Raw genomic sequence first — 24,651 nt, 5'->3', positions numbered from 1 at the left:
TGGTCTTCCCCCACTTACAAGTATTAAAATATTTTTCTCTGTTGATTGAAAATGCCTTTAGTAGATTTAAATTGATAACACATTTTACAATAACATTTTCTTTCATTAGAATTTAATTTATTTGATTCAAGAAAAGGATTCATTATGAAGTCTACTTAGCCCATTGGCTTTTAGACATAAGTAATATAAAGTTAAAATACCAGGAGAAGCAATATCACTCTTGAATTTGAAAGAAAAAAAGATATCACAAATTTTAAAATAGGATACATTAAAACTCACTGAAAAGTCAATAGGCATGCTTCTTGATTATCCTAACACTGATTTAAAGTTATACTGTTCAGCTTTGGGAGAAATCCCTGGCAGTGGAATATCTGCAGTGTGAATTTACAAGACAACAGTACTGATGTTAGCAATCATTTTCAAGATAATGTTTACATGGCTTTAGTGTCCTGGAATCATAGAATCATAGAATAATAGAGTTGGAAGGGACCTCCTGGATCATCTAGTCCAACCCACTGCACTATGCAGGACATTCACATCCCAATCGCTCATCTACTGTAACCTGCCACCCCTTTGCCTTCACAGAAATAGCCTCTCCGTCAGATGGCTATCTAGCCTCTAGATAACTATAATGTTAGTGCCATTATTTTGTTTTCAAAATGGTGAAGGTAGCTTTAAGTGGGCTTTTAAAAAGGCAAAAGATTTAATATCAGTTTAGTAACTGTGTAGGATATTAGTGTTATTAAAACATGTATTTTGTGTTTTATTTGTATATAGTAGTTGAGAGGTTTTATTATGAGCTGTCTTGAGCCTGGATTCAAATTTCAAAAATAAAGGATATTATCTAACATCGGTTAAGCTTGTTTAAGTCCCATTGACTTCAGGAAAAATCTCATGGTGTGATTTAAGCATGGGTTTAATTCATCTGTTTGGGTTTCAGTTCTTAATTTGGCTGGATTATGCCCATTGTAATTGTAAATGCTAAATTTGATCTACGAATAAGAAACCTTAGTGGTCACAATCACTCATGATGAAAATTATCTAAATTGATTATATTGGTATTGTTTCTTATTTAATTTTGTAGCAATTCCAATTGAACTGAAAAGAATATATTGTTACCAGCTGGACAGCTGCTTCTTCATGCAAGAATCTCCTGATGTAAAGTTTTGTAAATAGGATAACATTTTTAGATCTAGTCAAGGGTGTAATGTCATAGTGATTACCAGTTTACAATAATTTGGTATATGATGCATAATTTGGTGTATTAATTGGAGCTTGATGGGACTTGCCATTTCATTTTATTTGGAGATGCTGTCTTAAAGTGCATTAGCAGAAAGCTGCATATTCAGGAGAAGATCTTCAATATGCTTGGATAACTTGGTTGAGAACTACACATTTAAAAACAATGTGGTAAAATAAGTATACCTTACCTGGGTGGGCCAGCCTACAAGATATCCTGTCATATCAGAAAATAAGCAGAGTCAGCCCTGGTTAGCATTTGGATGAGAGACCACCAATGAATTCCATAGTCACTATGTGGAGACAGGCAATGGCAAAGCACTATTGTTAGCCTTTTGAATTGAAAACTCTGCAGAGTTACCATAAGTTGACTGCAATTTGATGGCACTTCAAACACGCAAAAATATGCATTGAGAACATGAAACATTTGAACCCTAATTGCTACCCACTTTTTTCTGTGCAGCATACTTATTTCTAGGGCCCATAGTGGACATCAGTTGTGCTCCATTCTCGTCGCCTTTGAGTATAGGGGTGGGAGTGGGTTGTTTTGCCCGCCATGTTGTGTGATTTTAGAATCTTTAATGGGAGTTTTTAATGGGTTTTAAGACTGCTGTTACCCGCCACAAGCCTGCTGGGGAGTGGCGGGATATAAATTGAACAACAACAACAACAACAGAGTTCCAATGCCTATTCTGTAGGAGATCCATGATTATGATTTCCTGAGTTTCCTTGAAACTAATTGGCAGGCCCAAGATGCTACTTTGAAAATCTGGGATGTTGCAAAGGAGAAAAGTGTTTAATCCTTTGCTGTTTCCTTGATGTAGATTTTCTTCTCCTCTTCCCAGCTGCAAAGCTGCAGTTAGCTCCATGTGGGGAAAACTACTACTGCAGCAGTTCTTCCAACCCCCAAAGCTAATTGCAGCTGGGGACAGAAGATTTAAATAGGGGAAATAGCCACAATAAATGGGTTAATCCCCTCTCCAACCCTGTTTCCCAGATTCTCCAAGCTACCCATTGGGTTGCTAATTAATTTTAAAGATGATGTGAGACAATAATTACAGATATGATATATTTCATCTAGTTTTGACCTTAAAGGAGTAATGCTGTGGAGTAATTGTAATCATGGCTATCGAAGAATTTGGCAGGAATCCAGTAGTGAAGATCATAGAATAATTACGTAACAGAACCAGTTAAACTCACTTAGCAAAGAGGCAAAATTAAGGGTAATCACTAGCCTGGATAGCCCAGGTGAGTTTAATCACATCAGATCTCTGAAGCTAAGCAGGGTTGGTTAGTATTGAGGTGCCAAGGAAGTCCAGGGAGTTGGTATTAGGAGGGGTTTTTTTGGAAGGGGGGTTAACTTTTTTATGTTGCCGCATATGTCTTGGATACTGGGTAGGATATTATGGATTGTAATTGGGAATTTTATTGGGAATTTTTATCTGATCTAACCCACCATGAGTCTTCTTGGGAGTGGCGGACTAAAAATCAAATAAATAAATAAATAAATAAATAAATAAATAAATAAATAGGGTTGTTTTTCAGAGGCAGGCAATGGCAAACCACCTCTAAATGTCTCTTGTCTTGAAATCCCTATGGGGTCACCGTAAGGCAGCTGTGACTTGAGAACAGCCCCCCCCAACAGATTAGAGCAGGTAATATGGAGTGAAATATTCCTACAGTGAGTTCCTATGTCTGCTTCCTTAATTAAATGTCATTTAAATTGGTGCTCCCTAACCACCGGGCTGTGGCCCGGTACTGGGCCGTGGAGGCAGGGGGGAGGCACGGGCGGGAGGTGGTGCCTGCACCTCCCCCCGTAGTGCGCTCCCAGTGCAGCGAGCGTTGCGCCATGGTGGGGAAGGGAGGCGCGCCTGCTGGTTTGCTGGTGCCGGCACACCAGCGCTTGCACCTCCCTCTCCCCCTCGGTCCGCGGTTCTCCCTCTCCGTTCCCCTGTCCCCAGCCTGGAAAAGGTTGGGGACCACTGATTTAAACAACCAGTGCTCTACTTCTGAAATATACAATCTGGCAAGGGTGGTATGTCTCAGAATCATGGATTGGTTTATCAGAGATGAGAGGTGTCAGGGAAGTCTCATTCTTTTGTTGTCAGTGTCCTCAGAGATAGGACTTGTATTTCAAGAAGCTTCTGTAAAGAGGAATTGCTTCTGTGACTGCTTCCTGAAATGGCCTGAGGAAAGGATGTTCCCTTGATGTCCCACCTCTCTCCTATTGGTCCAACTGAGGCACAACATCCATCTTTTAAAAGAGTATATTTTAGTTTGCGGAAATTAATTGGGATTAGTAACTTCAGGTAATACTTGTTATCTTAGTTTAATCTTAAATATGTTCTTCATCCTGAAAGAACTTCATTATGTTCTTTCTGTGCCTGATTTAATGTGTTGACTGCTCATAACATTGGATATGTATTTTGCTTAAGATCCATTATTTCTTAAAGTATGTACAGCTAAGAAATATTTATAATTACATTAGTTTCTTTTCACTTATAAAATGTTGATGTTTAGCAAGTTCAAATATAGTACAGGATTAAAAAATAACTATCTTCTTATACAGTTTATGTATTCACTAGGCTTTCAGTTTCCATTACACTGGCTCTATTTCTTTTTTTCAGCCTCTAATTTTCTTAAGTGGTTCCCTACAACATGTTTTGTACACTGTTAATGCAGGAGATTATTGCTGATAAAGTGATGCCTTGTGCCAATAAAAATATCGTTCTATAATACCTTGGAGTATATTTTCATTATACATTCTACAGATTCAATATTGATAGAATAGTATGTACCTGAAATCTTCTGTGTATTAATTTGAGGTTGGTATTTCCAGCTTTATTGATCTTTATAGTAGAGATTACAAACAAGTACTGAAGAAGACTCTGTGCTGCTTCTTTTTTACATTAACTGGCAAATTCTGATTAGGCATATAATGAAAGAGGAGCTCCTTTAAATGTTTGTAAGAATTATTTGCATGTTAGTCTAAATTTCATAAAGCCAGAATGGTACTAGCTTTAATCTGTAAGTATGGCATTTAAGACTGGGCATCATGGATCAGATTGAACATGTTTGGCAATGACAACATGAAAGAAAGGCAAGCCCTTTTTATCTGCAGCAATAGATGTTGTTTCTGAATAAGACTAATAACATTTTAGACATACTAAACTGCATCTCTGACATTCAAAGGTTTTGAATGAAGATATTTTTCTTGCATACTTAATCTACCAACATTATTGTAGTAATTAAGCCTTATTATCCCATCTGTATCTTTTCTGTAGGATGGGTCTTTGGGCAACATTGATGACCTGGCTCAACAGTATGCAGATTATTATAATACTTGCTTTACTGATGTATGTGAGAGAATGGAAGAGTTACGCAAACGGAGAGTTTCTCAAGACCTTGATGTGGTAAGTCAATAAAAACAGTGCCAATTTTGAAATTCCATAGTCATTCTAAGAGCTCAGAAAAATTGTCTTGGATCTAGGAACATATATTCAAGATCAACCTTCATGTTTATCAAAAGACATAAACCTACACTTGTAAATTGGACCAATCTTCGTATTAAATGCCATTTACAGTGATAGAGAAAAAGGTTTACTGTGACTTAGCTCAAGCTGAATACAAGACTGAAAAAACAGTCAAAAACATATTGCTTGTGCAGGGGAATATTGTTTATGTCGTAATAAGGGCTCTGACACCTTATATTTGGCAAAACTTGGCCACAGCTTTATTTATTTTCCTGCTGAGAGGGGAAGAGGAAGTGTTCTACTGGGCACTCCCTTATAAAGGTAAGTGTCTGGCCCTGCCCATTCACTCACGCGCCAATGTGCGCCTGTCTGCCGTCTCACTGAGGGGATGCTGCAGCCAGGAGCTACCAGCCCGTGTGCCAAGTCCACTTCCTACTGCGCATCCCCTGTGGCAGCTAAAACCACAATTGGGTGAGTTCGTGTGGCTCTTATCGTTGTCCAGGGGTTGTCTGTTTACTTGGTCTGCAAATGTCATACCTACTCTTGAGGTGTTTAGCCATTTAGGTTGTGGTGTTTAGACGTTTTTGTAAACATCCTGCAGTTTGGGCTTATCTATTTGAAATAAATGTTGAATACTAAAGTCAGTAGAGTTTTACTTTATTGAGGTCTAAATCAATGGCGATTTTCACATGGAGGGGTAAAACGCTAGTGGCTTCCTACCTAAAAATGTGGGATGGTAAATCTCGCGTTTGCAGCCCTCCTCACAGGGAGACTTCTCACATTTTCCCTCTGCCCTGCCATGGCTATTTGCCTTCTGATGAGGCTGCAAGAGAAAATAACATGAACTTCTCTCTCCGCTCCTTGGCTTGGCAATCACAGCAAGCTACCAATCACAACACAGCAGTTCTCTCGTGGACTGAAACTTTCTTCCCTCCCCAGCCTCCAAATTAATTTTTTTAATATAAAAGGTACTTCTTTGTTGCTATGTGGTAATGCCACAACACAGAATCACAGAATTATAGAGTTGGAAGGGGTCATACAAGCCATCTAGTCCAACCCCCTGCTCAACGCAGGATCAGCCTAAAGCAGTGGTCCCCAACCCGCGGGCTGCGAAGGCCTCGGTGCCGGGCCGCGGCTCCTTCTTCCCTCCCCCCCGAAGCGAGAAGCTCGCCAGGCCGCAAGCAAATCGGCCGCCAAAGTGGCCGATTAGCTCGCGGCCCGGCAAGCTTCTCGCTTCAGGAGGGGAGGGAAGAGAAGCTTGCCGAACTGCAAGCTAATCGGCCGCTTTAGCTTTAGCGGCCGATTTGCTCGCAGCCCGGTGGGGCCGGGAGGGAGAGCTGCGGCCGGTGGCATGGCGGCGGCGCAAACGCGCATGTGCGGACTGCCGCGCACGCGCGTTTGCACCCCTGCCGGGCGCAAACGCGCATGCACGGCAGTCCGCACATGCGCGTTTGCGCTGGGGCTGCCGTGCGGGTCCCCGGGCCGCCCTCTCCACCCACTACGCCGCAGCGGTCCGCAGCAAGCAAAAGCTTGTGGACCGCTGGCCTAAAGCATCCTAAACACAGATGTATTTTTAATAGAAATCAACACTGCCTTGTTGCTATGGAGAAGTGCCAGAACGATATAGCATCCTCCACCCCCGTTTTTGGAATTCATGTTCATTTTCACTTTATTTCTGTCTGAGTGGATTTCTGAGACCCTGAACATGATAACTAGAGCCCAAAAAGACATTTTGTACTAATGGTTGGCTTTAAAACAAGATGCTCAGACCCCTATCTGATCGGGAGAAGGCTGCTGGATCACCTGCTTCCCTCCCCTTTCTCAGCTCATTTCCCACCTCCAGAGAACACATACAGGGCTGTTTTTGCCTGCCCTACTTATTAGAAGGCTGTACAGGTATCTGAAGCCAAAAAAGACATTTTGTGCTAATGACTGGCTTTAAAACAAGGTGCTCAGACTGCTGTATGATCAGGAGAAGGCAGCTAATCACCCCCCCCCCCCTTTTCCAGTTAATTCCACGACTCCAGAAAACAGAAAAGGGGTGTGTTTTGCCTGCCTGATACCAAAAAGATCATGGACACTTTAAAGAATATTTTATTTCTTCTTTGACAATGCACTGCAACATGGACCTTGCCATTTAAAAAAAATTACTTAGAGCAGAAAATGGAAAGAGGAGGACAGGTGTGAGGGCAGGACAAAGCTGCCAGGACTATCACACGTTTTCTCCCTCCATATGGTCTTATCCCTGGTTGCTCACTGGTAGTTCTCACGATTTAGGGTGTTCTCACGATTTAGTTCTCATGATTTAGTTCTCACGATTTAGAGAGCCAGTTTGGTGTAGTGGTTAGGAGTGCGGACTTCTAATCTAGCATGCCAGGTTCGATTCTGCAATCCCCCACATGCAGCCAGCTGGGTGTGACCTTGGGCTTGCCACAAAACTGATAAAACTGTTCTGACCAAGCAGTGATATCAGCGCTCTCTTAACCTCACCCACCCCACAGGGTGTCTGTTGTGGGGAGAGGAATGGGATGGCGACTGTGCCGCTTTGAGCCTCCTTCAAGTAGGGAAAAGTGGCATATAAGAACCAACTCTTCTTCTTCTTCTTCTTCTTCTTCTTCTTCTAAATCCAGTTTTCTGGGTTCCCGAAATCACAACTTGAAAATGGTGACTCAGCCTCAGTATGTTGGCAACATCATGTTGAGGGGACTCTATATACCGCCAAAATGTGAACACTGTCCAGGAACATTTTCCTTGTGCGGAAATGGCCAGTATCTTGTAACGATCACAGGATGACATTTGTTATACTTTAAAACAATGTCATCTTTGGCAGGATCTAAAAATAGCTGAATTTACGTGTCTGGACAGCTGGGACCACTGTACTTAGAGCTGGAGAGAGGAGAACAGACCAAATTAATTAAATGATAGACAGACTTTCTCCAGAGGAATAACTACTTAAATTCCCAAGAAATAAATTGGCTAATAAAAGTATACATGTTATGACTAGGTAGAAAGGCAGTATTGTTGAGTGGCAATACAAAATAATGTTTATATTAGTAAAGACGGAAGTTTAAAATAAATCAAGTTTAAAGTTTTTTGCGTTATCTAATGTTGGTAGTATTAGCGAAGGGGCTTATCAAACTAATAGTGTTTGCTAATGTGATCTTGTAAATATCCCCTAGGGACAGAGCACAAAGCATTATTTAACTCTTTTATATGGAATGTATTAATTATTCTGTGTGACTGAGGAAGAGACTGCACCATTGTTGTGAGTCATGGGGTTTATGACAGACTTTTAATTGTTCCTTGAGTCACTGCACTACTTATTATTATCTGCTTATACAAATTTACATTCAGAAATTGACACAATATAAGATGCCAGATATATGTATACTGATCTGGCCTTTTGCTCATCTTGGGCCAGTTCCCCACGCAGCAACAAGAGTACTGTCAAACACTTAGAAACTCATAGCTGACATCTTCATAGGAAAAAGTCTGTCTACATAGATAAGAGATTTTTCAAAGACCAAAAACACATATGAAAGAGACTTGTACATTGCTTCTGATGGCACAAAGTATAAATGCAACCCAAAAAGAGCTATAATAGAAGTCTCAAAGTGGCACTGTCATTCCATATTACATATAAGCTATGTAATAAATGGATTACAAGTTTCTTATGTACTACTTTTAGCTTGGTTGCAATTCTTTGTAAGTTGGCTCTGCCTCTTTGTGACATTCAGTGCATACATTTCAGTCTTCTCTGATCTGTCCATTTTTTGTCAGAAGACATTAATGTTATTATGAGAGCCCTGCCGAGCTATCTGTTCTAATGCCAAAATGCAAACAAAATTTGGATTTGGCAGAGATTGAACACTTTGATCTGTTAAAAAACAGGAGATGATTGTGGTGGTAGTTTATTCACTTTTTAAACTGTGGTATGAAGATGAAGCTCTCTGGGGCCTGGGATCTAGCTCTGCACATGTAGTAATGACACTTACTCATGCTTTGTTCTAGGAGAGCGCTGTCCATGGGCAGGTCACACAGCTTAATGCATTAGTGCCTCGTTCAGCCCCCTCTCCTGGCAGCTCCCTGGGATGACTCCCAATGCACAAAACAGGTGTGTGGGGTTCTTGTCCATCTGCAGTTGCGCTCCTGCCCCCCACCCCCACCCCAGGGGAAGATTGCTGTTGTTGCCCAAGGGAACTGCTGCTGTTGGCCAAAGGAAATGAGAGTTGGGTAAAGAGTTCCTTGCTCACCTGTTCATCTGCAGCTGCTTCTTGGGATGCCTATGAACAAGCTGCTGTACCTGTGGGTCCCGAAACCCAGCCACAAAGTATAGACTTTGTTCACCAGTAGTGTCTTCCCAAGTTCTCGCTCAATGTTACCAGGTGCCCCGTTTATGTTTTACCCACCACTGAGATTCATGTGCATTAGCTCTAAATCTGCATGGCAGGGAGCTGTTAGATTCCTGGAGTTGTGATGCTACCACAACAAGCTGAGAGCCAGCTTGGTGTAGTAGTTAGGAGCGCCAACTTCTAATCTGGCGACCCGGATTTGATTTCCTACTCCTCTACATGCAGCCAGCTGGGTGACCTTGGGCTTGCCATGGCATGATAAAGCTGTTCTGACTGAGCTTCTGCCCTAGCTTGACCTAAATGTCCTTTACACCAGCATAAGTTATGCCTATACTGGAGTCAGTGAGCTACCTATTCTGATCCCTCCCACCAGCATCCCCACCCCCCATATTAAAATAGTATTAAACAGAATTATGACTATGGAACAATTTGACAGTTCAATCCTAAAGAGTTGCACCATTCTAAGCCTATTGGCTTCGATGACCAGAAGAATATAACTGTTTAGAATTGTACTGTAAGATTTCCAAGGAAAGCTAAATGACTGATAGAAACCACCTGAAGTCTGTAGAATTTCACGATAGTCTGGAATGGATGGAATGAATTGCAGTTCTGTCGATTTCTTTGATACTGTTTTATCTACAAACTGCAGCATATTGGCTAGACCTCCTGATAATGACTGACAGCAATAAAATCGTGTGACTAACGCTCAGGAATTTTGAAAGGCGGCTCCTGGCAACTTCTGTGCCAGTTAGCGAAGCATGGGTTTATGGCTGGAGAACTCCCTTTCATTTAAACACATGGGCCTAATTTAGCTGTTTTCATTGCACAGTTGAGGAAGGTGGTCTAGAATAAACCATGTGAACTGAATTAACTCACATCAAAGGTAGAGATGTGAGCCAATGCAAGTCAGAGCCGCAGCTGATTTGATAACCTTTCCTTGGGAGAGGAAAAGAGGAGAAGTGATATGGGGAGAAATGGCAAATTTGGGCATATTTCCATCTCCTCATTATATGAACTTTTTATTGCTAGTTTATGGAAGTCTGTGGCTCTTATTACTTTCAGAGTTTTGGCAACACAATCTGTTTTTGTGGAAATGTGGAATTCAAAAGTGTGGCTCAATGTTTCCATTGCCTAATTACTTTGATGATATCTGAAGCATAAAAACTGCATTAAAAACTTATGGTTGGATCTTATTGATGTGTGAATGATGTATGAATGTGAAGGAGTTTATGCAAGAGGATCTTCTGTGCAGTCCCTTATGTGTTTTGAAAGATATTAGGCATTCATAAAATACAATTTACTGTGCCACAGGGTTGCAGAGTAGAGGGGGAATTGGTCCAAACAGAAATATAATACCATCCAAGAAGAAGAGAAGGAGGAGTTGGCTTTTATATGCCGCTTTTCTCTACCAGAGGTCTCAAAGCAGCTTTCTGCATTCTGAATTCTCTTGGTAATTTAGCATACATATCTGCGGTGAAATAAAATAAATATCTGCGGTGAATAAAATATTAATCTGGGCATTCCCATATTTTGCTTATTCATGAAGGCATTTTTAGGTGTTTGATGAGTTTCCAGTGTAGTAGTCCTTGAAAAAAACAGAAGTTTGCTTGAAATGCACAAGAATCATCTGTAGTTACAGTCTTTGGGATTATGAAGGAAGCATATGGTTCATAATCAAGTTCAGGTTCAAAAGCAGATTTGAAACACACCATGAAATATTTGTGAACATCTGGATATATTTGGGGTTATGGTTCTAAAAAGCAGAGGTATGTGGTTTCCCCCAAATCCCCCTTAAACAGACAGTTGGGTTGCAACTGAGAATTCAGAGTGATCTAACTTTGCTCACTACACTTACAATGTAAGTCATGATGCCATGGAACGTATAGCCCCTTTATATCTTTTACAGCATTTTTTAGCATGATGCAAGTTCTTAATTTCTACACGATAGCTTGAAGACCATTGAGGTCTGGGACAGTTTATTTTCTAAAATATGTATGTTTTTAAATTTTAAATGAAGTACTTAGAGGAGTAATAACCATAACCAAAATGAATAAAAAAGAGAGCACCATAGGGAGCACTTTCCATTAGACATTCCTAAAAGTCATATGTAAGCTAATGATTTTAGACTTCTGGGGTCATCATGGCAAAGTGACCGGGGGGGGGGGGGTTCTCCTCTCCACTTCCAGGTGAAAAAAGAACCTAAACTGGGCTATGGTAGACAGGCTTAGGATGCACATTCCCTCCCCTCAGTCTCCCCCCAGCAGCTTTTTAGCACTGGTGGTTCTCAACTCAAACCACCAGGATCAGAGGTGAATCTACGCACCAATGAGGTCGTCTGTGCACTGGGCCCTGACTCTGCCTCCCTCCCCCCACACATAACTTTTCCTTTTCTTTTTGCTCCTTGCATCTCTGCATTTCACCAGCCTTACGCTTTATGATCTAGCCTCCAAAAGAGAGTGATTAGACTTTATAACTTTCTTCTTTGTTCAAAACACCCTGAGCTAAAAATAGTTATTTTGAAATCAAGCCAAGATCTATAGGGTTCTGGCAATTCCAACAAGAAATAGAGCATTTATTTTATAGCATATCATAGGGTGAGCATGCAACTGTAAGTAAAGAGCCTATGTCTACTGTGCTTCTGAGAGGCATGCTTATTATATAGGATTGAGACTGTTGGGACTTTTGTCCCTGAATAGAAGACTTTTGTCCCAGAAGACTGAATAGAAAATGCCATCTTACTTCTGTTTCTGAGGAATTTGATGACAGTGATTATGATCTGTTTTTGCCTCATATCTCCATTCACCTACCAAAGTGCATAAGAAGCTGCCGAGTAAGATATGGAGATATGAAGCAATGCATCCTTGCTTTGTTTCATGCCCAATTTGATTGTTCCTTATCTGAACTTTTTGTATTGTGATCTAATTTAAAGCTCTTCCTGATTTCATATAGGTACTAAATAGCAGTATATTTTACATTAGATTGTTGGTTGAGTCAACATATGAGAACTAGGAAAAGAGAACATGAAATGGAATGAATTGGGTTGGGCAAAGGTGTGGCAATTCTATGCCTCTTCTTTCATACAATTCCTACATTGTTGTCACACTTTGGCATACAAGGTGTTGTTGAATTCTTAATTTCACCCTCGAACACGAAGATGCAAAGCAGGTTACAAATATTCCCATTTTACTGACAGGAAATTAATGCCGAATGTAATCTCGCAGTTGCTCTGGGCTGGAAATCGGAGGGACCAGTCCGCAGGCGCTTTGCGCCTGCCGATTGGTCCCTCTGATTGTCTGTCCGGAGGAAGGGTCCAATCCGGACCCTTCCTCATCCCGGACACATCCCGCCCCAGAACCCCTTACCCTTTTATTTAGTCCGCTGTGCCCGTGGCGCCACGGGCAGTGTTAAGATAATGACTGACCCATATTTAACCAGTTTATTTAACCGCATTGTGTACCTGTATCCTGCACCTTCCGTTGGTACCACGTTGTGTTTACCTAGAGGGTAAATTCTTGAGAGAGGAAGCGAACTTTCTTCCTAGGTCGTGAAATTTAAAAATAAATTTTTCTTCCTAGCACAGGCAGGAGCCAGCAAACTTTAGTTATCTGTCTTTTAATTTTTTAAAAAAATGTATTTCAGTTTTAATTTACATACTTATAAACATAAAACCTCTACTATAATAATTTGTATTCAAAATAATATATTTTTAATAACTTTGGGAGTTATATATCACCTAAAGCAGGGGTAGTCAACCTGTGTCCTCCATATGTTCATGGACTACAATTCCCATGAGCCCTTGTCAGCAAATGCTGGCAGCATTTGCTGGCAGGGGCTCATGGGAATTGTAGTCCATGGACATCTGGAGGACCACTGGTTGACTACCCTTGAGTCCTAAAGAATATATTATACCAGTTATCCCTTAAGGTTTGACATACTGAGAACAAAATATTCTTGTATGTTTTTCTGTATATCTAAAACATAAATGTTTGCTCTCCTAATTACTTCAGGAAATATTTCAGAAAAAATCGAGACCATATTTTGGTAGTCAGGCTATTATGTCATTTACTATCTTAAACCTGTGATCCATAAGTGGGGCCTAGTGTTAAAAACATGCCACCTATTGATCTATTCTAATTTTATTGACAGTGTTGATGAAGCCAGTGCAGCTGAGCCCCCGACAAGCTGCGTGTATATCCTTCTAGACTTTGAGATTAATGACTCCATTGTGAAGCAAATCTGTTGAAGACTGATGCCCTGTTGCTGACACTGAGCAATAGGTTGATGGGCTTTGACGTTCATACATAAAGACCATTCATTGCCTTAAGTAAAGTGTTTTCTCTAAGCTCATTAAATCCAGTAACCTATTTCCACTTGTGTGGATCAGGGCTGATCATGTTTACCTTCTGAGGTCTGACAAGATCAGGCTAGCTTATCCTACCCAGGTCAGGGCCTTTCTAGGGATACTGAATAGGAGGAAGAAGAAAAAGAAGAGCTGGTATTTGTGCCCTAATTTTCTCTACCAGGAGTCTCAAAGCGTTTGACAATCTCCTTCCTTTCCTCTTCCCACAGCAACTACCCTGTGAGGGTAGTTGGGCTGTATCAAACGGAGTATCGTGTCCAGATCACGGGAGGTGATGGTACAGCTTTACTCTGCTCTGGTTCGGCCTCACTTGGAGTACTGTGTTCAGTTCTGGGCACCCCAGTTGAAGAGGGATGTAGACAAACTGGAGCATGTCCAGAGGAGGACAACACAGATGGTGAGGGGTTTGGAGACCAAGACATATGAAGGTCTGTTTAGCCTGGGGAGGAGGCGACTGAGAGGGGATTTGATAATCATCTTCAAGTATTTAAAAGGCTGCCATATAGAGGATGGAGCAGAGTTGTTCTCTCTTGCCCCAGAGGGATGAACCAGAATGATTGGGATGAAATTAATACAAAAGAATTTCCGTCTCAACATCTGGAAGAAGTTCCTGACAGAGCGGTTTCTCAGTGGAACAGGCTTCATCGGGAAATGGTGCGTTGTCCATCTTTGGAAATTTTTAAATAGAGGCTGGATAGCCATCTGACAGGCTGATTCTGTGAAGGCTCAAGGGGGTGGCAGGTTACAGTGGATGAGCAATAGGGTTGTGAGTGTCCTGCATAGTGCAGGGGGTTGGACTAGATGACCCATGAGGTACCTTCCAACTATTATTCTATGATTCTATGATTCTAGGTGGGGCTGAGAGAGCCCTGATATTACTGCTTTGTGAGAACAGAACTATTAGGGCTGTGACAAGCCGAAGGTCACCCAGTTGGCTGTATGTGAAGGAGCCGGAACCCAACCCAGTTTGGCAGATTAGAAGCTGCTGTTCTTAACCACTACACCACACTGGCTCCTTTGAGTCCTTCCAAACTGAGATGCTTTAGGGGAAAAAAATTGTTTGTGTTGATAACCAGAATCCAAAGGGTCTCTTGTGTAAAGTACTTCTTCATTTTCATTTCTGTTTGTCTCTACTTACTGAATACCACACCATAGGGTTTCAAACGTTCAGGACTGGCTTATGCAGCCAGCTGGGTGACCTTGGACTTGCCACAGCACTGATAAAGCTGTTCTGACTGAGCAGTGATATCAGGGCTCTCTCAGCCTCACCCAACTCACAGGGTGTCTGTTGTGGGGAGAGGAAAGGGAAGGCAATTGGAAGCCACTTTGAGACAACTTCGGGTAGAGAAAAGCAGTATTTAAGAACCAACTCTTCTTCTCCTTATGGTAGGAAGTAAAGAACTTCAGTGAGAGTTGATATCTCGTAAAGTGCTTTGCATCGTCATATTGATGTTTCTTAAACAGCATAGAGCATCATTGCCATGTATGCCAGAGGTCCTCAGTGTGGCACCCACTGAGTGTTTTTAGAAAGTGGACATGATGCTTTTGCCCAGCAAATGATGTTTTTGCCCAGCAGGGCTTCTAAATGGCAGTTGGTGATCTGATTTTTGGTGCAGATTTTTAAAAATATAGCTTTGCTGGCGCTACAACACAAAGATTTTCATGTGTGTATGCAAGAAAATATCTTTAAATAATATGTTCATTTCAAAAGGCATCCTGTTATACAGGGTGAAACTCTAAAGTGTTAATATTAGATTTATGCATAACCTTACTCCCTAATATTCTGTCATTGGCTCTGCGTCCTGTAACAGTCATTTTCTGATTGGCTCTACCTTTTGTGGCAGGCGTTCTGTGGTTGTTCTCATCACTCTGTGTTGGAATTCCAAAGTTGCCTGCAGGCTCAGAAAGGTTGGGGACCCTGATGTTTATTTGCATCTAGCCACAGCTGACTTACAGCGATGCTGTAGGGCAGTGGTCCCCAACCTTTCTGAGGCTGGGGACTGGCAGGGCATCGGGCCACGCCCGCACATCGGGCCGTGCATTGCACCTGCGCAAATGCGCGGCCCGGCCCTGATTCCCTCTCCCCGCCCTCCCGCAGTAAGAAGCTTCCCGGGCCGCAAGCTTGCGGCCTGGGAAGTTTTTTACTGCAGGGGGGGCGGGGAGAGGGAGCTGCGGCCCGGCGCCAAGGCCTTCGCGGCCCGGTGCCATGGCCTTCGCGGCCCGGTGCCATGGCCTTCGCGGCCCGGCGCCATGGCCTTCGCGGCCCGGCACCGGGCCGCGGCCCACAGGTTGGGGACCACTGCTGTAGGGTTTTCAGGGCAAGAGATATTCAAAGGTGGTTTGCTCTTACCTACTTCTGCAAAGCAATCCTAGACTTCCTTGGTTGCCTCCAATCTACGTACTCTCCAGGGCAGACCCTGCTTAGCTTCCAGGACCTGATGAGATTGGGCTATCTTGTTTCAGTGTCCCCTGGCATATGGACTGTACTTTGATACCTGATGCTACATGAGTCCTGAAATATTTCATGGTAAATATCACATTAAGTAATAGAATATCCAACATTGCTGAAGAAAGTAGGTAATTTCAGGTAGTTTCATCTAGTGTTTACCAAAGGAAATCAGAGTAAGCTGGTTTCCTCGAAATTTTAGTACACAAATAATTTATGCACTGTAAAAAAGACACTTTTCATTGCTTTGCTTTCCACTTCCCACATTCTAACTCAGTAACTAAAAGTTCTATCAATGAGTGGCAAGCAAAGCAAAGTCTTTATTATTTTGCTTATCGGCTTTGCACAGAAACTGGCAATTTGCTCAAAGTTAGGGGAACCCCAGATTAGAAATACTTCATGGATGGCTGAATGTAATTTGCATATGAATATCATTTGGGGGAATGCAATAGGCATTGGGCTATATCTTCAGCCACATGGAAAGGCTGTACCTTTAGTACAGATACTTCTAATGGATTCAATAATAATTGTGAATATTTTAACCAGGAAAGGGTGTTATTAAGAAACTCAGTATGATTTTGAAAATTAGAATCTGAAAACAATAAATCTGTGGGTGTTTATGGCCTTTGTCATTGGTAAGAAGCACATGTGATGTTTCAAGAATATCTGCTACTTAGAAAAAACAGGAGGTTGTTGAGAATTTCAGGATGCAAGAAGACCTTGCAATCAGCTTCAAGGCTGTTTGTTGCTCATCACTGTATGATTTGTGGACTGCGTGTTTGTCTCTTCTGCTGCCCCATAAACAAACCAGTAAAAAACAAAAAATCTAATCAGTGTTTTGCAGACTGCAATGACATTTCAGTGGGATTTGTGAGAGCTGTCCCTTCTGTGAGTCTTGCAGCCACCATGAAATTACCTGAATGTATTCCAGCAGCAGTAGTGACTAGATTTTCTTTTGTGGCTGAGTTTTGATGGATCAGAATATATCAGCCTGGGTATATATACTATCAAAATCCTTTCTTACAATTAAAGTGTGCCATTTTAAAGATCAAGATTTTGGCTGCTCTCCCCCCCCCCCCCCCCGGGCACGCACACAACTATGAAGGGCATCTGTAAAATAAGTAAGTGAAAGTTATCAAGGAATATTGATCAATAAAATACAGAATTAGCCTGTAAATGTCTATATTCAATACCAGCGTAAATTCACGAAATGCTTCATAAATGGGTGCAGCTGTTTTGAGAATGCATGCATCACTACGAGAACTGAAAAAATAAAATAGCAAGTATTTCTGTGTAATAATTTCTTGTATATCATGAAGAGATCTTAGTGATAAATCTTCCACATTCTGATTTATTGTTATTCCAAATAATCATTTTAGGGGGTTCTCTGCTCTTTTTGAAATACCATCACAAAATTCTGATGGGAAAATACATGAGAGGGAAAGAACAGTTTTTCAGTGCAGTTTGCTTTGCATGTTGGCAGGTATACTCTGCAGTTCAGAATATCAACGGTGAATGCCATGAACTATAGCTGGTTGTTTCTGAGCCATGCATACTTCTTGGACATTTTCAACCCTGCCACATTCTTTAAGTAGACTTGAGTAAGCATGTTTTTCTACCCCTTCTGACTCTAATATTCAGATTTATTTGGAAGCTTGCTGTTCAGCAATCTGAAAAGCTTATTATGATGCTAAGATGCTGTGTTATATCATCAAGCAGCATGTACTTTTCCGCAAGTATGGCCCTTTAACACCAACTTTTCCAGCAACGTGTCTGATCCTGCTTGAATCAGATATATGATGCATAACAACCAATCTGTATGTTAAGAAAAACCTCATGGTACAATTACAAAATTACATGATTGACTGTCTTTGGAAAATCTGCATGTGAGGGATGAATGTTCTATTCTAACCTTCTGCACAGCATGCTGCTTTCCTGGATCCAGAGTGGGTTAAATTTTAACCAATGTACAACCCTTTTATTTTTCAAGTACAGCACCAGAAATGGTCGCACTATGCAGTTTTTCTCCATCAGTAGATTACTTCTACAGTTATTAGTCTCTAGGGACTCCTCTCTCATTGTCTGATTGAGAGAAGTTTTGTGTGCACAGCAATTTTCTGTGCATGTAGACCACATGATAAATACTCATTTATGTTTCCTCTTTCTCTATTGATGCCTCGATGGAGTCGTGGGATACTGGGAAAATACATGTCAACACCAAATATTCACTGCTAGTTGTTAATGGAGCCCAAATATGGAAACAAGGGATTTAAAACATTTAACAAACTTCATCTTGCTGCTCTAGTATCTTTGTGCTTTATCTACATCAGCTTTGGGCACAAATTTCAAACAATAAAGTAATTCGTCATCAAAGACAAAACAGAAAATATAAAAGTGACATAATGTATTTGTGTTACTGAAAGGTTTTTTTCTGTTAGGTACATTTAGTCCTGTGATATACTGTTTTATTTTCTTTGGCACTCCTGAACCAGTGCTGTTCAGTGTTTGAAATGTCACACTAGGTACCTGAAACTGATTCTACATGGGCGGAAAAGTCCAGGCCGGCGTCCATATGGCAGTGAGGCTAATCCCGGTGGTCACATTATGTCGGCACCTGCCCAGCACTAGCCCGGGCTTGGCGCACTTTAGCTGCACTTTCTGTTGCCCTGTGGGGTCTGCTGTGGGGACCAATGGAGCCTATTCAGCCACAGGCCTGTGTGGACAGAGAAGAGCCGGCCTTCCGGGCCTGAATCCTCCCCCTCCTACGTAATAAACCCAAACCAAAAGGAGATCTGTAGGCTAAATAAATTTTCTAAAGTATTTATCCGTGTGTTTCTTCTTTCCTCCTCCTCCTACAACATCCCAGGAGGTACAAAAAATGCTGCAATTTGGCTCCATGTGATTGTATTTATTTCACCAATTTTCAATAGGCATTTCTTTATTTACAAAATTTGCCTTTGTGTCTTTACAGGGGGCACCAAAGCAGGCTTGGCAAAGTAGATCATTATACATGTTTGGTTTTTTTTTAGCAGTGTGTTATTGGGATGACTTTTTCATAGTTATATAACACTGTTAATTCTTAATGGATGGTGGCATTGCCTTGCAGGCCTTTTTTCCTTTCTAATGGAACAAGACAACACTTTCCACTCTCACCTTTCCTATTTAATCTCATAACATATATACTGTAGCAGTAATGGCAGATGTAAGGCAAGATTCAGCTGTCCAGTAATTTACATCTAAATGCTAATGCTTTTTGATTTTTTAAAGAATGTTTGGATTTTAAAAGATTTCAGATTATTATCAAGTTTTCTTGAATTTGCAACCTAAAAACTCAGATTTTTTAAAAATAATTTTATTATTTATTATTATATAAAGCATTCACAGAAAAGTAAAAGAGAAAAAAAGCGACCAGCTGATATGGTTTGCCATTCTCTTTTAACATACATATTCAGTTCCCATCACATATTAATCCTAATCTAAAAGTTTTTACCATCTTTCTTAGTGAAATGATTGTTAATACACATGAGAGTATAATCTGTTATAAGAATATATTCTATTATTATCTTAAGTGATATAAAGTCGGTCCCCTTCATATATTGGCCCTGACCTAAGAGTTACTACTGCTGTCTTGTTAATACATATGAAGTATAGTTTGCCGTCCTCTTTTAGCATACATATTAGCATACATATTCAGTTCCCATCACATATTGATCCTGATCTAGAAGTTATTACCATCTTTCTTAGCAGAGTAATTGTTGATACATATGAGAGTATAATCTATTATAAGAATATATTCTATTATTGTCTTAGGTAATATAAAATCAGTTCCCTTCATATATTGGCCCTGACCTAAAAGTTACTGCTGCTGTCTTTTCCACAGGAAACCAGGAGAATGCTCCACTGTTCATCACATCCTTCAGGTGGTCGCAGAAAATGAAATTGTATTTTTTTCCATAGTGTCGCCTGATGATTCCTGTATAGAGTATTTCTGGTGGCCCATCTGTCGTGGCCAAAGAAGTCTCTTGCGTGATTCTTGCTTGCAGTCGCCTTTAAGTAGGCTCTGTATACTTTGTCCATCCGGATCTCTTCCTCTGGTCGCACAGAGATATCTCCTGATAGCTTCCTGCATGCTGTCGCCTTTGAATAGAATCTATTTATTTTGTTATTTATTTATTTTGTTATTTTATTTATCACTTCCTGCTCTAAATAGACTTCCAGGTTTTCGGTGCTTTCCTTCCTTAAATCTGTTTTCCCAAGTTCTTCCAAGGTGCTTTTGATTTTTACGTCCCTAGCTCTCTCCCCCTCCTGTTGATTAACTTCCAGACATTGAATTCTCGTTTGAAGTATTGTTGGCCGAGTTGTGTTTTCATCAGCTGTTTTTTCCAAACCGTCGATTCTGTCTAAAAGCTCTTTCTTAGTCTTTTGGATTTCCTTTTCCTCCTTGTTGACTGCTTTCAGTATCTTTGAGTTCCCTTCGCATAACAAATGGAAAAGCTGTGCCTTAGTTAATTTTTCCATAGTTCTAGGCAGTCACAAATTATAAACAGAAAGTCTCGTGAGGTCTCGCGGGAGCTCGAGCGATCCAAAATTATCAGTTTGTCGATCTCCGTATAAAGTCAGCGTCCCCCACTGAACTCTCTCCAACAAATCTTTAAAGTCTCTTTTTTCTTTAAGCTCTCTCTTTGTTTGATTAATGAGTGTGATTAGCTGGGAGCCTCCCACTTAACGAAAGGATTCACTTGTAAATTGGTTGAGGAGGGGGGGAAGAGCTTGTGGGGGGGGGGAAAGGAAAAACCAGAAAACTCACAGTCTTTACTGTTGCAGACTGTTGCAGACTCCGGCTCCTGTCAGTCTGGTAAAAGATGATCTGGGAAGAATGTAGGGTCAGCTGGTCGTTTCAGGCTTAGAAAGTTATTTACGACAAGGGCGCCATCATGACCTTGAGCACATGCCGCGGGGATCCGGAGAACTCAGTCTCCACGGATCTGTAGGACCCTCAGGATGCCGTTCCCGGTTCCTGGGGCGACCGGCAAGCAAGATTTGCGTATCTGCCAAAACTCAGATTTTATTTACCGTATTTGCCGGTGTATTAGACGACTGGGCATATAAGACGACCCCCCAACATTTCCACTCAAAATATAGAGTCTGTCACCATTGTATGGCCGCAGTGCAACCACAGCGCCTCCGGCCCGCCCCTGCATCTCCCTGTGACCGGCACTAGTGCGCTTGTGCGTGCTCTGTGTAGACAAGGGGCGGGCCGGAGCGCCGCTGCTTCCCGCTGAGCAGAATGAGCCGGTCATGCCAAAAAGCCTGGCACCCCTGTCTCACTGCTGATGCTCGCCGCAGCCATGCTGATGACCCGCCGCGGCCATGCTGGATACCGTGCAATACTGGATGGTATGTAGAATGAGGTGTGTGAGCATCGGGAGGCTGCTATGGGCACCGGGCGAGCATTGGGAGGCCATTATGAGCAGCTATGTCTATCCCAACTGAAGTGCACCCAGCGTATAGGACAACCCCCCCACTTGGAGGCATGTTTTTCAAGGGGGGAAAGTAGTCTTATACGCCAGCAAATACTGCATTTAATTTACTTTATATCATACCTTGCTCTCCAATGGGTACCTAGTGTAGCTTACATCATTCTCCTCTCCTCCATTTTTATCCTTACAACCACCCTGTGAAGTAGGTTTGGCTGGAAAAGTGTGGGCCCAAAGTCACCCAGCAAACTTCCATGGCAGAATGAGAAATCAAATATCAGCAACTTTATAATCTACATGCCCTTCACCTATTGATGCAGGAAAGAATTCCCCAGTTTTACATCCTGGTTACAGAGGGCTGCTTATATTAAGGCAAAGGGTGTTTTATTAAACCTGTCAGTTTTCCTCATTGATTATCTTTTTGTTGTGGAGCTTTCTACATGAGTTGTTTCTGTTTCTGTTCTGAATGTAACATTTATTGTTCATTATATTAAAATAGCAGAGAGTTTTGTGCCCCACTGGTAAATTTATGCATTGTTGCTTTATTTATTTATTTATTTATTTATATTCCTTGTTTTCTTTTAATAGCTTTTCATAATTTTTTGTGTGAATAAAAAATCCTCTGAGCTATGCCTGCTATTTCAGGGTGGGAGTGTGTTTGTATGCAGCCCTTGTTTCCTTAATTTGAAGAATAAATATTTAAAAACTTAGTGAGAACTAAATGATTTAGAACATTCTGAAATAATAAAGTAAACTTAACTGGTACTTTCACAGAACTGTGCATAGATTTCTCCAAGTCATGGAACGTAGCTTCTAAGGAAGAGGATTCTGCGGTCTGAGTTCTGGCAGGATTATTCTGATGGGACATCAGGAGCAGAGCTGTCAGTTCTCTGTAAAACTCCTCACTTTGGGATCTAATCTCTGTGGTCTTTCATATCTCTCTGATTTCCTGCTCCTATTCCTGAATCTGTGGACACACCTCTTAACTGGAAGGACGCCTGGGGACCTGAGTCCAGTCCACCACAACTATATTCCCACATTGTGTCTGGGACAAGGACACAAAGTTTCCTTACTTATCTGTTGCTTGTGAGAAGTAGGAAAGGTAGCAAAATAAAAGTCAGTATGGCGTGCATGGAGAAAAAGAAAGGCCTATCAGCGATAGTGATCTTTGGTGACAGGCAAAGGAAAAAGGATACTATAGGGCAGGGGTTGCCAACCCCCAGGCTGCAGACCGGTACCGGGCTGCGAAACCCTCAGTACCGGGCAGCAGAGAGGAGGGAGGCACCTCCCTCTATCCCCCTCGCAGTGCTGCACTCGCTGCACCAACAAAGTGGCCAGTCGCTCTAGTGTATCGAGCTTTGCGGGGGGGAGAGGGAGGCGCAAATGCGCAGGCGTGGCAGCTCCGCACAGGCACATTTGCACGGCAGCTCCTTGCGTGTGCGTTTGCCCTCACCAATGCACAGGTGCCTGGGCCTCCCTCTCCCCCCCCCCCCCCCCGCAGACCAGGCCCCTGCCCGAAAATGGTTGGGGCCACTGCTGTAGAGTACAGAAGGAAAAAAAGAGTATGGTAGATTGTGAAGAGTGGGGAGAGAGAAAGGGGATAAATGAGTTGGGCATTCAGGGAAGAAGAAAGTGAGTATATAAAAATTACGTTTTAGCTTTCAGAACAAGGCAGCTTACAATGTCTATAAAACCATGATGATTAAATTAACAATACATAAAAGACAACAATTTTAAATCTCCAATTAGAACTACCAATAAATAAAAACTAAATTAATTGAATGTAGGCCTAAATAGCAAGAGCCTCTTGTGGTGCAGAGTGGTAAGCGGCAGAAATGCTGTCTGAAGCTGTTTGTCCATGAGGTTAGGATCCCCAGCAGCCGGCTCAAGGTTGACTCAGCCTTCCACCCTTCCGAGGTCGGTAAAATAAGTACCCAGCTTGCTGGGGGGTAAACGTTAATGACTGGGGAAGGCACTGACAAGGTCACCCTGTATTGAGTCTGCTATGAAAATGCTGGAGGGTGTCACCCCAAGGATCAGACATGACTCGGTGCTTGCACAGGGGATACGTTTACCTTTAGCTTTTTAGTCCTAAATAAAGCCATCTTCAACTGCCTTCTGAGGATAGAAAGTGAGAGGTCCAGGTGTGCCTACCTGGAAGGTTGTTCCATAATTGTGGAACTGTCACCAAAAAAAGCCGTCTCTCATTTGCCCACCAAATTAGTTTGATTGGTGAGACAGTTAGGAAGGCCTCTCTGTGTGATCTCAATTCCCAGATTAAGAGGCCGTATAATTACTGTACTGTCAGAGTCATATAGAATCATCTTTAACCGCTCCTCGCGGAGCGGAATAAATAATGCAGTAAGGGCCCCAAGGGCGGGCCCTGTTCCGGATGAGGAAGGGTGCCGATAGGCCCCTTCCCCTGGACTGACAAGCGGAGGGCCCAATCGGGAGGAGTGAAGCGCCTCCCGATTGGCCCCTGATTGGCTGCTTCCCCGGCCAACAACCAATTGGGAGGCGCAAAGCACCTCCGAACCCGCCCCACCCCCCACCAGAGCTTTCCTTCGCTCCACGGCGGCCATTACTCTGCTGGCCGCCGAGAGCAAAGGTAGGCTCGCTGGCCCCCACCCGGACAACAGTGCACCAGACCCCGGGGAGCCCGCTGGCCGGCTCGCTGAACCGCCCAGCACCCTCCCCGGGGCCTGGGAAGCGTTTTTCCAAGTCGGGGAGGGAGCCAAAACGCTCCCCAGCCCCCGTTTTCCTACATCGGCCGGCTAAGAAAAACGCTCCCCAGGCCCCGGGGAAGGCGAGCCGAAGCTCTGGGGAGCATTTTCCTACTTCGAACAGCGCAGAAAAACGCTCTCCAGACCCCGGGGAGCATTTGACTACATCGGGGGGAGAGGAAAAATGTCCCCTAGGGCCGGCTTTACTGCTAGTAGAATTATATAGAGTTGGAAGGGGCCATACAGGCCATCTAGTCCAACCCCCTGCTCAACGCAGGTTCAACCCAAAGCATCCTAAAGCATCCAAGAAAAGTGTGTATCCAACCTTTGCTTGAAGACTGCCAGTGAGGGGGAGTTCACCACCTCCTTAGGCAGCCTATTCCACTGCTGAACTACTCTGACTGTGAACATTTTTTTCCTGATATCTAGCCTATATCGTTGTATTTGTAGTTTAAACCCATTATTGCACGTCCTTTCCTCTGCAGCCAATGGGAACAGCATCCTGCCCTCCTCCAAGTATCCTTTCAAATACTTAAAGAGGGGTATCATGTCCCCTCTCAACCTCCTTTTCTCCAGGCTGA

General features: G+C 42.4%; 1 protein-coding gene across 5 annotated transcripts in view; it reads left to right on the top strand.

Moving 5' to 3' along the window:
- The window catches only part of SASH1 (SAM and SH3 domain containing 1), a 776,849-nt gene that overhangs the window by 639,610 nt on the left and 112,588 nt on the right, over positions 1–24,651 (top strand). For all 5 annotated transcript variants that reach the window (XM_077350372.1, XM_077350399.1, XM_077350389.1 and 2 more), the window contains exon 2: positions 4,524–4,652. In XM_077350372.1, coding sequence (XP_077206487.1) covers positions 4,524–4,652 — 129 coding nt within the window. The remainder of the gene's footprint in view (positions 1–4,523; positions 4,653–24,651) is intronic.

The sequence above is a fragment of the Paroedura picta genome, chromosome 1, assembly GCF_049243985.1.
Source record: "Paroedura picta isolate Pp20150507F chromosome 1, Ppicta_v3.0, whole genome shotgun sequence".
NCBI classification, from domain to species: domain Eukaryota; kingdom Metazoa; phylum Chordata; class Lepidosauria; order Squamata; family Gekkonidae; genus Paroedura; species Paroedura picta.
The sequence above is the reverse complement of the archived record's forward strand: the minus strand, read 5'-3'. Positions and strand labels throughout refer to the sequence as shown.